General features: G+C 30.9%; 1 protein-coding gene across 1 annotated transcript in view; it reads left to right on the forward strand.

The window, feature by feature from the left end:
• The first annotated feature begins 342 nt into the window (after positions 1-342).
• The window catches only part of LOC117169977 (dipeptidase 1-like), a 19,292-nt gene continuing 6,583 nt past the window's right edge, over positions 343-13,051 (forward strand). The window contains exon 1 of the mRNA XM_033356490.1: positions 343-447. Coding sequence (XP_033212381.1) covers positions 343-447 — 105 coding nt within the window. The remainder of the gene's footprint in view (positions 448-13,051) is intronic.

The raw sequence follows: 13,051 nt of genomic DNA on the forward strand, positions 1-13,051 counted from the left end.
CATTCACATATTCCGCACTACATGGGGCGCTACGAAAGTTTTGCAATACAGGCGAACCCTTTATAGTTTTTTGAAATACTTTCCACCGCAGTGAATACACTTTTCCGTACGTCGAAACCAGTCATCGAACCAAACCTGCCACTTTTGTTTTGGAAGATCTGCACACGCTTGGTCCCACGCCGTCAAAAGATCAGTTCGTTAGTAAATCGACGCCCTTTTAGTTGTTTTTTTACTTCCAGAAATAAACCGAAGTCACAGGGAGCAAGATCTGGACTGAAAGGAGGATGACCTAGAATATTCAGTCCAGATTTGACCTCGTTCTCCAGTACGACCCTATCCACCATGCAGCGTTTCCCAAAGAACACTGCAATTATTCTTTTGTTTACAGATCGAGACTTCTGCACCTCTACTGGAGCATCCTCATCCTATACAGCTAGATCTTGTTTTGTGATTTTGTTCGAACTTCGTAATAATACAGCCAGGTTTCGTCGCCTGTTATAATGTGGTACCCATAGAGTACAAACCTTCCTAACATGTAAATTTTCATTCAGAATTCGATGGACTGATTGTATACTAATGTGTAGCATTTGCTCTATCTGGTGGTATGTGATTCTTGTATTATCATTCAGTAGATTATTCACAGACGCAATGTTTTCTGATATCACCACTTCCGGCGGTCGACCTGAGAGCGAGTCGTCAGCGAGACCGAAATTTCCCCTTTCGAACTGTTTGTACCATCAAAAAATTGTTGTGCGATGCTGCGAATCCTTACCCAATACCGGAGACATTTCCTCAAAACTTTGGTCTACACTTAAACCGCGAGAAAAGTTGTATCAAAATATCGCACGATATTCTGCCTTTATACACGACGCCATTTCTCAATCGTTCCGGGCTGCGTGCTTCGACTGTACTGAGAGCTGAGTTAATAGGTTTCCCCTTCTTATCTAAGTTTTAACGCTATTTCTAATGACGCAAGGATCGTCTCTCTTCTTCCAATAGGTTTTGCGTATTGCCAAACTTTCATAGCGCCCTACATAAATACTATCGCCCTCATTCTCCTTTCTTCTACCTCTCTCAAACATTTTCGCGCTAATTCCACTCCCGTCCTCAACCTCAGCTTCGTCTCAAATTTTCTTGCCTTCTTGCCCGCTCTAGTACTTCATTTATCCCTTTTCCACTTCTTTTCTCACCATATATCTTGGCGTCCTCCAGTCTACCCCTACCTTCCACCCTATATACCTTTCTTGTAAACTCTCGATATCCTTCATTCATTTTGAAAATGGAATTTTTTTATAGAAGTTTTTTAGATGAACACACTTTTATACTGAGAAAACTATATCGCATGAATTATAATATATATCGTAATTCCTGCGCTATATATCGTAATTATCGCATTACAATAGCGCAAAATCGTGATACCGTATATTGCAAGTTTTTACATAATATACAAAATAATTGTGCAATCTGTAACGTATAAATTTAAGTTTGTTACGCTATCACATTGTATTTCTTCTTTTGTGATTTCGCGAGGGTTCGAGTAGTCAGAAAGCGATCACAGAAGAAATTAAAGATAAAGTTTACATCGATTCCCGGTGAAAGATTTACCGGAACAAAAATTTACCTTACCAGCTAAACTTTACATGAATCGAAGATAATTTCCGATTTTTAACCTCGCCTGGATAAATGATATTCAATGAGTTCTAATTCGTCTACAATAATGTAATTTATTTTGGAGGAAATATATCAGCAAGAACAAATTTTTTTGTGTTTGAGTTGATTCTACATGTTTTACCGACATTTACTCACATTAGCGCGACGCAGGCGACGAGTTCAGAATTATTTTTTGAACCTCAGTGAAACTTTCGTTGAAATATGTTTAATCATTAATCGTCTGAACTACAGCAAATTTTTAATTTTTTCTGTGATTGTTTTAAATCCGGTGTCCCCATTTGTAGCTCTAACTCACTCATATTCTGCCTTTTTTAAATTGCTGCTAATGACGCCGTAGTAGACGAAAGCAGCAAAATTTAACCTGATTTTTTTCTGTTATATTAGTGCATTATAATATCGTACAAGGTTCCGGAACCCGATGATACGTTCTCATATTGCACTTTCTGGAAATATACAGGTTTTGCGAAATCATTGTGCGATGTCTTTTTCTCCGTGTAGCTTAAGATTCGCATCTTTCATTGTTTCCAAGGTAAAGGAAAAAATTCTATTGTAAGGAAAAAAAATCTCCTGCATATAAAAGTTATTCAGCACCCATTAAACTTACAAGGCATCTTTATTATAAAAATAAGTTTCAAAAGAATCGGTAAAAAATTTAAGGAAGGGAGTTTTAAGAAAAACGAGTTTTAAAGTTTTCAGAAAAACCGCGGGCATTCTGTGAATTTTTAACCATGTATTAATTTATAGACAGATTACGAAAGAATACGATAAAATCTATTCGAAAGAACATTATAAATACCTCAATTACGTTCTAAGTTATAGATGTTTTAAAGATAAAAATTAGAGGTTTTTTAGTAACAAACCACCGAATTCGACTGCGAATTATTGATTGAAAAAAATTTCTTTTGCAAATCAAAAAAGACGTACCAATTAATTTCGTCTGAAAAACAGCATATTTCGTTACTAAAAGATTCTGCAATTGCAAGTGAAAATCCCTGTCTGATTTTGAATGAATTTATATATATTGGGATGGTTCGAAAAATACCCCTCCAAATATTTGTTATCTCAATACACATATTTTTTAGACTTCAACGAAAATATTGTTATTTTATGGAAAGATAATCCTGAAGGAGGACAAATTAGGTATCAACTTGGTTACGGATTGTCATCAGTGAGAATTTTCGATATTATACCACGCAATATAACTAATGAAATCTTAGATTTTTCTTCATAATAACCTCAGTTTAAAATATTGACATATCACTATGACTATTTTAATACTATTGAAACCATTATCTTCTCATTACTGTTGAAAAAGCGTGCTTCATGTATAATTAAATAAAAATATTTTCATTTTTTATCAACCTTGAAAACAAATTTTTTGAAATAAGCAATTCTAAACTAACCAATTTCAAAAATGGAAATTAGTAAGTACTTTATGAGATAAGAGCAATTGTAAAAATTATATGCTGTAATGAAGCCCAAGAATTATCATCAGTTACACTGTTATACAAATTTTTAATTAATATAGTATTCAGTTTTTTCTCATTTAGAAAAAATGATCCTTTCTGATCTAGTCCTATCATGAGTGATTATCCTTCATTCTATTGGTAAATATAATAATATATCTATATATTATTAATTTTTTGAGTATTTTCACATCAAAAAATGTTTCCTCTGTAATCAAAATCTATGCCAACATTTGTCAGATATTTGAACATGTGGCTGAAGTCTTATATGCAGTTCAATATGTATTTATATAGTCTGGGAGCCAGCGACAGTTTTTTGCGACCAATTTCCTTCTGCCTAATACTTTGGGAAAAGCTTTAGATAGGTATATTGTCAGCATATTTAGCATCAGATGTGGCACTTTGGGTGGGTGGGACAAGGGCAGCTGCCCCAGCGTGTAAGAAAAAGAAGTTTTTAATTATTTCCTTTTGCTTAAAACTTCGTCAGTTGATAATTAACATGGTATTTTTTATAAAAATAATCATGGAAAACCCGTCAGCTGAGGCAGTGGAATGTCTCGTTAGCGACGCTCGGCAATATATAATAGGTTCAGTGCTCCTAACGAGTGCCCAAACACTTCTACGCATGCGTCGCGCTCAGTCTCTGATTCGATGCTGTTCGCGCGCAATTTGAAATGCTAAAAAATAACATTTTTATTGTTTATTATGAATAATGTTATTTTAACTTATATAAATGTTTACTAGACCGATATTAATGAATCTTGATCAAAATAAAAATTTATTAAATGCATACTGTGTTAAATAAGCAAGAAATGTACTAAGATATATCATATGCTTAAAAATAACTTTAAAGTTCTTGGAACTTTTTATATCTCCTAAAAATTCTTTGGCTTTCTCGAAAGTAGCTTGAAAAAAAAATCTTTTAAAATCATCTCAAATTTACATTCCTTATTCTACCAAATACTTTTGAAAAGTTTCTACTAAGAGAAGAAAGGCATCTAATCACCCTCATACAGGCTTCGCCATTTTTGAGGCATGGAGACTTTTTTTCTAAAACTATCAGTTTTGAATTTTTTCATAGAAATTTTTATGATTCGCAAATTTGGCATGTTTTTAATTTTTGGGAGATTACGAGAAACGACGTTGTATGCTTTTCTAAACAAAAAGAAAATGATAAATTTCTCAATCAGGTCAAAAGTTAAAGAGGCTTAAAGAAAAAAACGTATAAAAGTATCGCCTTATTTCCTCTAAAAACGACATATTTTGTTCCCGAGAGATTCCGAATTTTGTTATGTCTATAAATAAATAAGAACTTTAGCGATATGTATAATAGTTTCTGATTTTACTTAAATATCTGATCATACAATTAATCATTCACTGACTGTTTAAGTAATATTTGTATTGTTCTTAAAATGGAAAAATCAAATTTAAAACAAAACAAAGTGAGATTACTTTGCAGAAGCGGGGTATTTAGTAACGACTTTTTAAGAAAAAATTTTGCTTTTGTGACTTATACAATAAATTTTTTTTTCTAGAAAACCTGAGAATATTAAAATTATTAGAATGCAATTAAAAATAATTTCTAACGAGAGCTTTATGTCATAATCTGAAATTGTTTTCAAATATTTACCATATTTTATAATGAAGAAATTCAGAAAATTATCTTAAACCAAAAAGTCATATGTCTCTGAATTTTAATCATGTACCTTGCATACTGTAATAGATATTTACTTTAAGAAAATGAAACTTAAACACAACTTAAAGATATCAACACCAACGAAATTATTTCACTTTAAAAATATTTAGATACATGCATACTTTTTCTATTTTAATGACAATTAAAATAATTATTTTCTCACTAAAGTTGCGAGGGGGTGCTTCGTGTAGGATTAAATAAGAATATTTTAAATTTTTATCCGCCTTAATAACAAAACTATTTTTAAAATTATAATTTAAGAACTAACTAATTTCAAACATGGAAATTAGGTCACATCAAAATTTGTAAACAAAAAGAATCTAAAAATTAATTCTACTCTTTTACCAAAGCAAATGTGAAAAATACGAAATTACCCTATCTCGAATTAAAAATAAATTATAAAATTCTTTTGATTCTTTTCCTAGCTAGTAATGTCTACAAAATTTATTTATTCTCTAGACTGGTTAATGAAATACAAATAACTCACAAAGACAAGATCGAATCATAGATAATTCATAAGATAAGAACAATTGTATATGTATGCTTTTGAAAAAAAAAACAATTTGTTCACTGCAATGAAAATTCTATCCATCAGCCTCGAAATCGGCGCTATAGAAGAGTTTCACTGTACATGAAAATCATTTTAAATAATTAAATTCTTTTGAAAACTCATTGAATTTGGAAATCCCATTTAATATCCTATGAAATACTTAAAATATTCAGAAATCAATTGCATTGTTTAAAATACCATGAAATCATTCACACGTTCTTAAAATCAGTTAAAATATATTTAAGTCTAAAAAAAATCCTTTTAATTTTCTCCTGATTCTAAATAACCTTTTAATAACTTGTGTCTGGTATTTTTACACACGACTGGAGTCTTATCTGCAATTTAATATTTATTGGAATATGAAAGATAAATTGAAAAAATTAGGGGTAGTACAGAAAACTAATCAAGTGACAATTGAAAAATTTTCATAAGCGACAAAGAACTTTCTATAAAATTCGATTTTCAGTTTGAATAAAAACCAGCTATTCAATTTCTGTATTTTTAGTTGCTGAATTAAGGAGAAAAAAGTCCTATTATAAACAATGAACTATTTCTGAAACACTATTTGATAATTTTTAAAATATTGAAAATTTCGTAAAATTGTTTAAAAATTCATCAAAATTTTGAAATTTTTTGATATTTAGGAAAAATTCTGTAAATTAATCAAAAACTTACAATTTTTTGAGAGTTTGGAAATTTATCAATATTTGGAAAAGGTGTTAAAACTTTTTTAAATGTACTAAAATATCAAAAAGGTTCAAGTTTCAAAATTTCGAAGTTTTAAAAATCATAACCGAATCTATTTAAAATCAGACATAAGATGCTGAAAATTTGTTAAAATTAAAAAAAAAATCAGATTAATAAAACAGCATCTTTTGTAAATTATTTTCTCCGTGTAAAAATGCGAAATTATAAATGAATTAATTTATATTTGGGGGGCGGTTCTCACGAAAATTACGGTTGGTAGCAGCTAGGGGGGGGGGCTCCAATCAAAGTAAGCTTACCCATATAATGTTTTTGTCAGAAAATTAATCTATTTGTTTAAAAATTCACCCTTTTGGTTAAGAGTTGCTGAATTTCACTAAAAATTAGTCGGTTTGTAGCAAATTAATCTTTTTTCTTAATAATTCTTAACTTTTAGTCGAAAATTCCACTTTTTCTTTCAGAATTTTTGATTTTTTTCTGTAAAAAAAAATATGTTTGTTCAATCAGTCATATTTTTGGCAACTCGACTTATTTGTTCTGAAATTTACTATTGTGTCAGAATTTGAAATGTTTGATTTGATTATTTAACTGTTTTGTATAGAAAATTCGTCATTTTGTCGTGAAAGTACAATAATTTTTAGAACAATGAACTATTTGGTAGAAAGAACATTTTTTTCTTTTTGAAAATTAAAAAAATTATTTATAATTCAAAGTTCAGTTATTCCAGTTTTGGTTAAGAATGTCCCTATCTTACTTAAAAAATGCAATAACACCCGCATTTACTGTTACATAAAACTCAATCAATTATATTTCAACGCTTGCTCTGAAAATCACTTTTTTATTGTAATTTTTATAATTGTTGTTTTATAATTTATTAAGATGGTGGAGGGGGGGGGGTAAAATATCAAAAATTGGTAACGTTGTTTATCGCATCATAACAAACTTCAATTGGGCTGGATCGCAAGTATTGATATTTTTGTAAATTGATCACAATCTGGAAAATTTTAAGTATTTGAAGTTCTGGAAATTTATTAAATTTGTAGAATTTTCGGATATTTATCTAAATTTCGAAAATATTTGAAAATGTCGTAAATTAGTCAAAGTTTGAAAATATTTGGACTTCCATTGAAATTTTGAAAATTTACAGTTTTTGAAATTTTGGAAATTTATTAAAATTTTGGAATATTGTTAAGAATTTTGTCATTTTTGGAAAAATCAACCGTCGAATAAACCATGCCGACCAGACGACCTATCTATGTTGGATAAGTCACTTTTTTTCAATGACTCGTTACTTAAAAACGTTACATTACTTTTAGAGATGGAGCACCTGGATAAGATTTTGGAGGGATGAGAACAAAAGGTCATTAACATTATTTAGAAGACAAAAATAAAATCAAAGAAAATTGGAAGGGAATAAAAGATTCCAACGCAATAATTTCGGGAATAATGTAGAAGGTAAAGCTGCATTTAGAATTGACACCCTAACAAATTAAGATAATTGAAAATTAATTAATGTGTTAGAATCTAATATTTAATTTAATTAGCATTTTAGGGACAGCATAATATTTTATAAATAAGAGCTTAATTATGAGTGACTTTAAGAAATACACATGAGAGACAATAAAAAGCGAGAATAAAAATAAATCAGCGGATATTAAAATAGATGGAAAGGGGGAACTATTTCTTCACTCAAACATTTCAGAAGAAAAACTAATAAAATTAACGAATGTGATAGTAACAAAAACAAACGATGATGAAGGAAACTTTCAATATAAAAATTTTAACTGTAACGATATTATTAAATAGAATAGACGAAGAAAAGCCTCAACAATTACAGACACATTGTGTTATAATTAGAATGCTGACTTTCCAAATATATTCAGAAATATTTTTTAGCACTACAAGCAACCATGTGTGGGGTAAAGGTGAAAAAGTTTGTTACATCAGATCGGACCAAGGAAAAGAGTGGAATGATTCTAAAGAACGTTACAAAAAAGATTAAAGCACTGACGTTCGATTCGGAATTACCTAAGTGCATGTGGGAATTAGCAGCAGAATCCGCTTTACACATTTAAAATAGAACACCGCGCGAAGAAATAGAGTGTAAAACCCCAAGTAATAAATTTGTGCCAGGAACCAATTGTCCGGGAAGAACTATAAGATCCATTTTAGTAGAATACACGGCATCAGGATACGTATTGTAGCAGCCAGCAACAGGAAATTGTTTAGAGACGAGGCACTTCAGATTTAATAAAAAACTAACTTATAGAGACGGGATAAAGAAAAATAAAAATGAAAAGAAAAAATGTGGAAAGAAAAATGGATGAAAGAATTAGAAGAAATGAATGAATTAGAGTCTGAGAAAGAGAAAAGAAAAATTAAAAGAAAAAGTGGTAGGCCGCGAAAAAAATCAGACTATGAACAAAAAAAGGACCAAATACAAAAAGGAGAAAGATGGTTGCAAGAAAAGTAACGTAAAGAAGAAAAAGAAATTATGCTCAAAAAGTAGATTAAAGAGATGGAAAGAAAATAATTTTGACAAAATGTTAGACAATTAAAAGAATTTAGAAAAAGATGATCTACAGAATGCGTTCATAGCAATAATAAACAAAGACCCAGTTATATATTATAAAGCTATCGCGAGTAAAGATTAATTAGAATAGAATGAAACAATTAGAGAAAAATTTAGAGCAATGGAGGAAAAAAATGTTTGGATATCAGTAGACAGACCGTCAATAATGAAGCACAGAAGTATAATAAATATTATAAAATCAAAATGGGTATTTAAAAGGAAAATAGAAGAAAATTAGCAAGAAACATTTAAAGCTAGACTAGTAATCAGGGGCTTTAGAAACAAAAAATAAATTTCAAACAAACCTACGTACAGGTATCAAGATTACTTTTAACTAGATTATTATCAGCTGTAACAAACAAATATGATTTAGAAGCAAAATATTTAGATGTAAAGACAGCCTTCTTAAATGAAAAGTTAGAGGAAGACATTCATATGAAAAAACCAGAATGATTTAATTGTAGTAACGAAAACAGAAAAATACAAAGTATGCAGATTAGAAAGAGCGATTGACGGATTATAAGTTAGCTGTAAAAGTAGAAAAGAATATTATGAGAAACAGTATTAAACTTTAGAGATTAGAGAAAAAGAGAGCAAACGGTCTGCTCCTACTCTAAGGTTCATATCTCCAGCTCGTATTCTGAAAGTAATTTTCCCGCGGGGTTGCCTTCTTTCAGAAATTCTTCTTCATGTACTAGGTGCTTGGTTCCACCTACTAGGCTTCCTTCTAATAATGGACAAGGATATGGTCTTGAAGATCTTGAATTTCTGCCTTGACTGACTGGGCGATTCAAGTTCTTGCCTTGACTGGCTAGGCGATACAAAGTCTTGCCTTTATTGGCTGGACAACTCAAAGTCTTGCCTTTATTGGATGGGCAATTCAAAGTCTTTCCTTGGTTGGCTGAGCAATCTAAAGTTTTCCCTTGATTGGCTGGGCAATCTAAAGTATTTCCTTAATTGGCTGGAAAATATTAAGTGCTTCTTTGTGTAGCTGGACAATCCCAAGACTTGTCTTAACTGAATGGGCAATCGTAAGTCTTGCCTTGACTGGCTGGACGATTCGAAGTCTTGCCTTGACTGACTGGGCGATCCAAAGTCTTGTCTTGACTGGCTAGGCCATACAAAGTCTCGCCTTTATTGGCTGCGCAATTCAAAGTCTTTCCTAAATTGGCTGGGCAATCTAAAGTCTTTGCTTGATTGGTTGGGCAATCTAAAGTCTTGCCTTAATTGGCTAGAATATATGAAGTACTTCCTTGCGTAGATGGACAATCCCAAGTCTTGCCTTAACTGAATGGGTAATCGTCAGTCTTGCCTTGACTGGCTGGGCGATACAAAGTCTCGCCTTTATTGGCTGGGCAATTCAAAGTCTTTCCTTAATTGGCTGGGTAATCTAAATTCTTTCCTTGATAGGCTGGGCAATCTAAAGTTTTGCATTAATCGGCTGGAAAGTATGAAGTGTTTCCTTGCGTAGATGGACAATCCCAAGTCTTGCTTTAACTGGCTCGGTAATCGTAAGTCTTGCCTTGCCCGGCTGGACGATTCAAAGTCTTACCTTAACTGGCTGGGCGATAAAAAGTCTTGCCTTTATTGGCTGGAAGATCCAAAGGCTTGCCATAGTTGGCTGGGTAATCTAAAGTCTTGCCTTAATTGGCTGGAAAATATTAAGTACTTTCTTGCTTAGCTGAGCAATCCCAAGTCCAGCCTTAAGATGAAACGGTAACTTCCTCCAAATAGTTTCAGCAAAACCACTCGCAAAATAATGCATTAATTCAAATTTTGTTTTTTGCACTGTTAAAAGTATATCGAAATCTATTACGGGCTTCTTTTCAAAATTAATTTTTTTCATTTTTAAAAATTTTTATTAACAAAGTCTGAGATTATCGATTTCCGAAAATTTTGGATGTTAAAAATTGGAGAAGCCCGCCATGCGGAAAGTACTAATAAACATAATATCAATTAAAAAAGATTAAATTATTCATTTATTTAAACAAGTTTTTGCTGAGAACGAAGTAAAATAAACCAGGAAAAATTCTGCGGAAAACCGGTTTTTTAGTTCCCGGCTTTACCGCCAGTGGTCACTACTGATCTACTCTTGACTTGAAACTATCCTTGTGAAAACTGCAATGTCGATAACATTGGAGAACTTATACCTGCGTATACCTCAGATCGAGACGAAGCCATTGCTTATGACCCCATTTATTCCAGATCAAATAATGTGAGATTCTTTCACAAAGGTTTTCTTTCTGCAAAAAAAAGAAATTTCGATTATTTAATACTTACTGCTACATATATTGATAAGGCGGGCTTCTTTCGAAATCAAATTATATCCGAAATTACACTTTTAGTATTTAAATAAAATAGAAGTGATTATTGAGCAATTTATCTCTTGGTAGATTTCGGTAAAAAAAAAGTTTTTTTTCTACCCAAATACTAGAAAAATAATGAAAAATTTGCACTTTTGTTTATTTAATTTTGATTGATATACTTTTTTATTTGGCGGGGTTCTCTCGATATTAAATTATATTCGAAACTACACTTTTAATATCAATAAAATAAAAGTGATTATTAATCAATTTATCTTTCCGTAGATTTCGGTAAAAAAGTGTTTTTTTTTCTACCAAAACACTCGAGAAATAATGCAAAATTTGCACTTTTGTTTATTTAATGTTGATTGATATACTTTTCTATTTGTCGAGCTTCTCTCCAAATTAAATTATATTCGAAACTACAGTTTTAATATCAATAAAATAAAAGTGATTATTAATCAATTTATCTTTCCATAGATTTCGGTAAAAAAGTGTTTTTTTTCTACCAAAACACTCGAAAAATAATGCAAAGTTTGAACTTTTGTTAATTAAAAAAAATTTTGATTTCCAGGAATTAGAAAATTTGACGACAATTTAAAATTCTCCAATTTAAAAATTCCTAAATAATAAAACTTCCTATACAGATTATCATATTACTGAATTTGAAAAAGAAGCACAATATAAAATTTACGTGATATAATTTCTGAAATAACAAAATATCTGATACTGTAATTTTCTAATTACTACATTTTCTATTTGGAATATTTTATTTTTGTAGAATTTTCAGTCGTCCTCCTGAAGCGGATTAGGTTTTAGGATTCTAGGTGCTGAATGAAATTGCTTGACCGCGCCACGCCCCGAAGACCCGAACAGTGGCCCAAATATGATAATTTATTCCAAAACAGCCTAGCCTTAGAGCAGTGGTCGGCAAACTTTTTGCTTCATTTTCAGGTATGGTCAGGCTCCACCAGACTTAATTTTTTCTACTACTTTTCGATCTATTCATGTACCTAAGTGTATGTGAGCTTACTTCAGGTTAGCTAAAACCTGTAAAGCGGAAAAACGAATGGATTTTGTTGGCTGGTTAGACTTAGACAAAAATCTTGTAAAAGTCAGGAATTTGCTATTTAAATAATTATCTATGATAATAAGTTAGATAATTTAATTTTTTCAATTAAAATTTTTTTTTCAGTATATCAAAGATTGTATATTAAAAACTTTCCAAAAGATTGTATTATTTTATCGGCCAGTGAAAATAAAGAAATCGCCAGAGTAAGCTTAGAGTCATCATTTGTGTTTGAAATATCAACTACACTGAAACTTTGATATTGGGTCGATTTTGGGACTGGCCTTGGTGGGGAATTACCAAGATAGAGGGCGGCACACCCATCGCAACTCTTTTTACTCCTATTTTCGGCGTGGCGTCAATATTCGGAAGAACTTTATCAGGGGTCCGATATCTAGGGTTCAGTGTGTTACGTTATTGGTTTAAAATTAATTTTTTATTTGAAAATTGAACTATTTCATATTTAGCTGAACATTAATTTTTGTACAATGAAAATTCAACTACTTGGATAGAAATTGAACCACTATATTAAAAATTAATGTTGTTTCCAAGTTTCCAATCTTTAATTTAAAATTGAACTATTTTGTTTAAAATTTAGTTTTTTTTCTTAAATTTTTTTATTCCAATACAATTATTCACCTAAAAATGTCACTTTGTCAGTTTCTTCTCTTGTTGGTTAAAACTGCAACTTTTTGGTTAAAGATTAACTGTTTTGGTGATAAATTAATAGATTCGGTATGATAATGCAACTGTTTTACAAAACAACTCGTCTTTTGACTTGAGTGTTCAATTACTTTTTTTTCTTCTTGACTGAGAAATCTTTGTATGCTGAAAATTCGTCTTTCTGGTTAAAAAATTGAATTCATGGCTTAAGCTACTTTGTTAAATTAATTTTTCCATCACCAATTTCCTAAATAAAAATTGAACAACTATATATTTTTTAATAAATTCATTTAGTTTGTTGACAATTGATTTTTTTCGGTAGAAAATCAATATTTAAACTTAAAAATTCAGGTTTT

This window comes from Belonocnema kinseyi, chromosome 3, assembly GCF_010883055.1.
Source record: "Belonocnema kinseyi isolate 2016_QV_RU_SX_M_011 chromosome 3, B_treatae_v1, whole genome shotgun sequence".
Lineage (NCBI taxonomy): Eukaryota > Metazoa > Arthropoda > Insecta > Hymenoptera > Cynipidae > Belonocnema > Belonocnema kinseyi.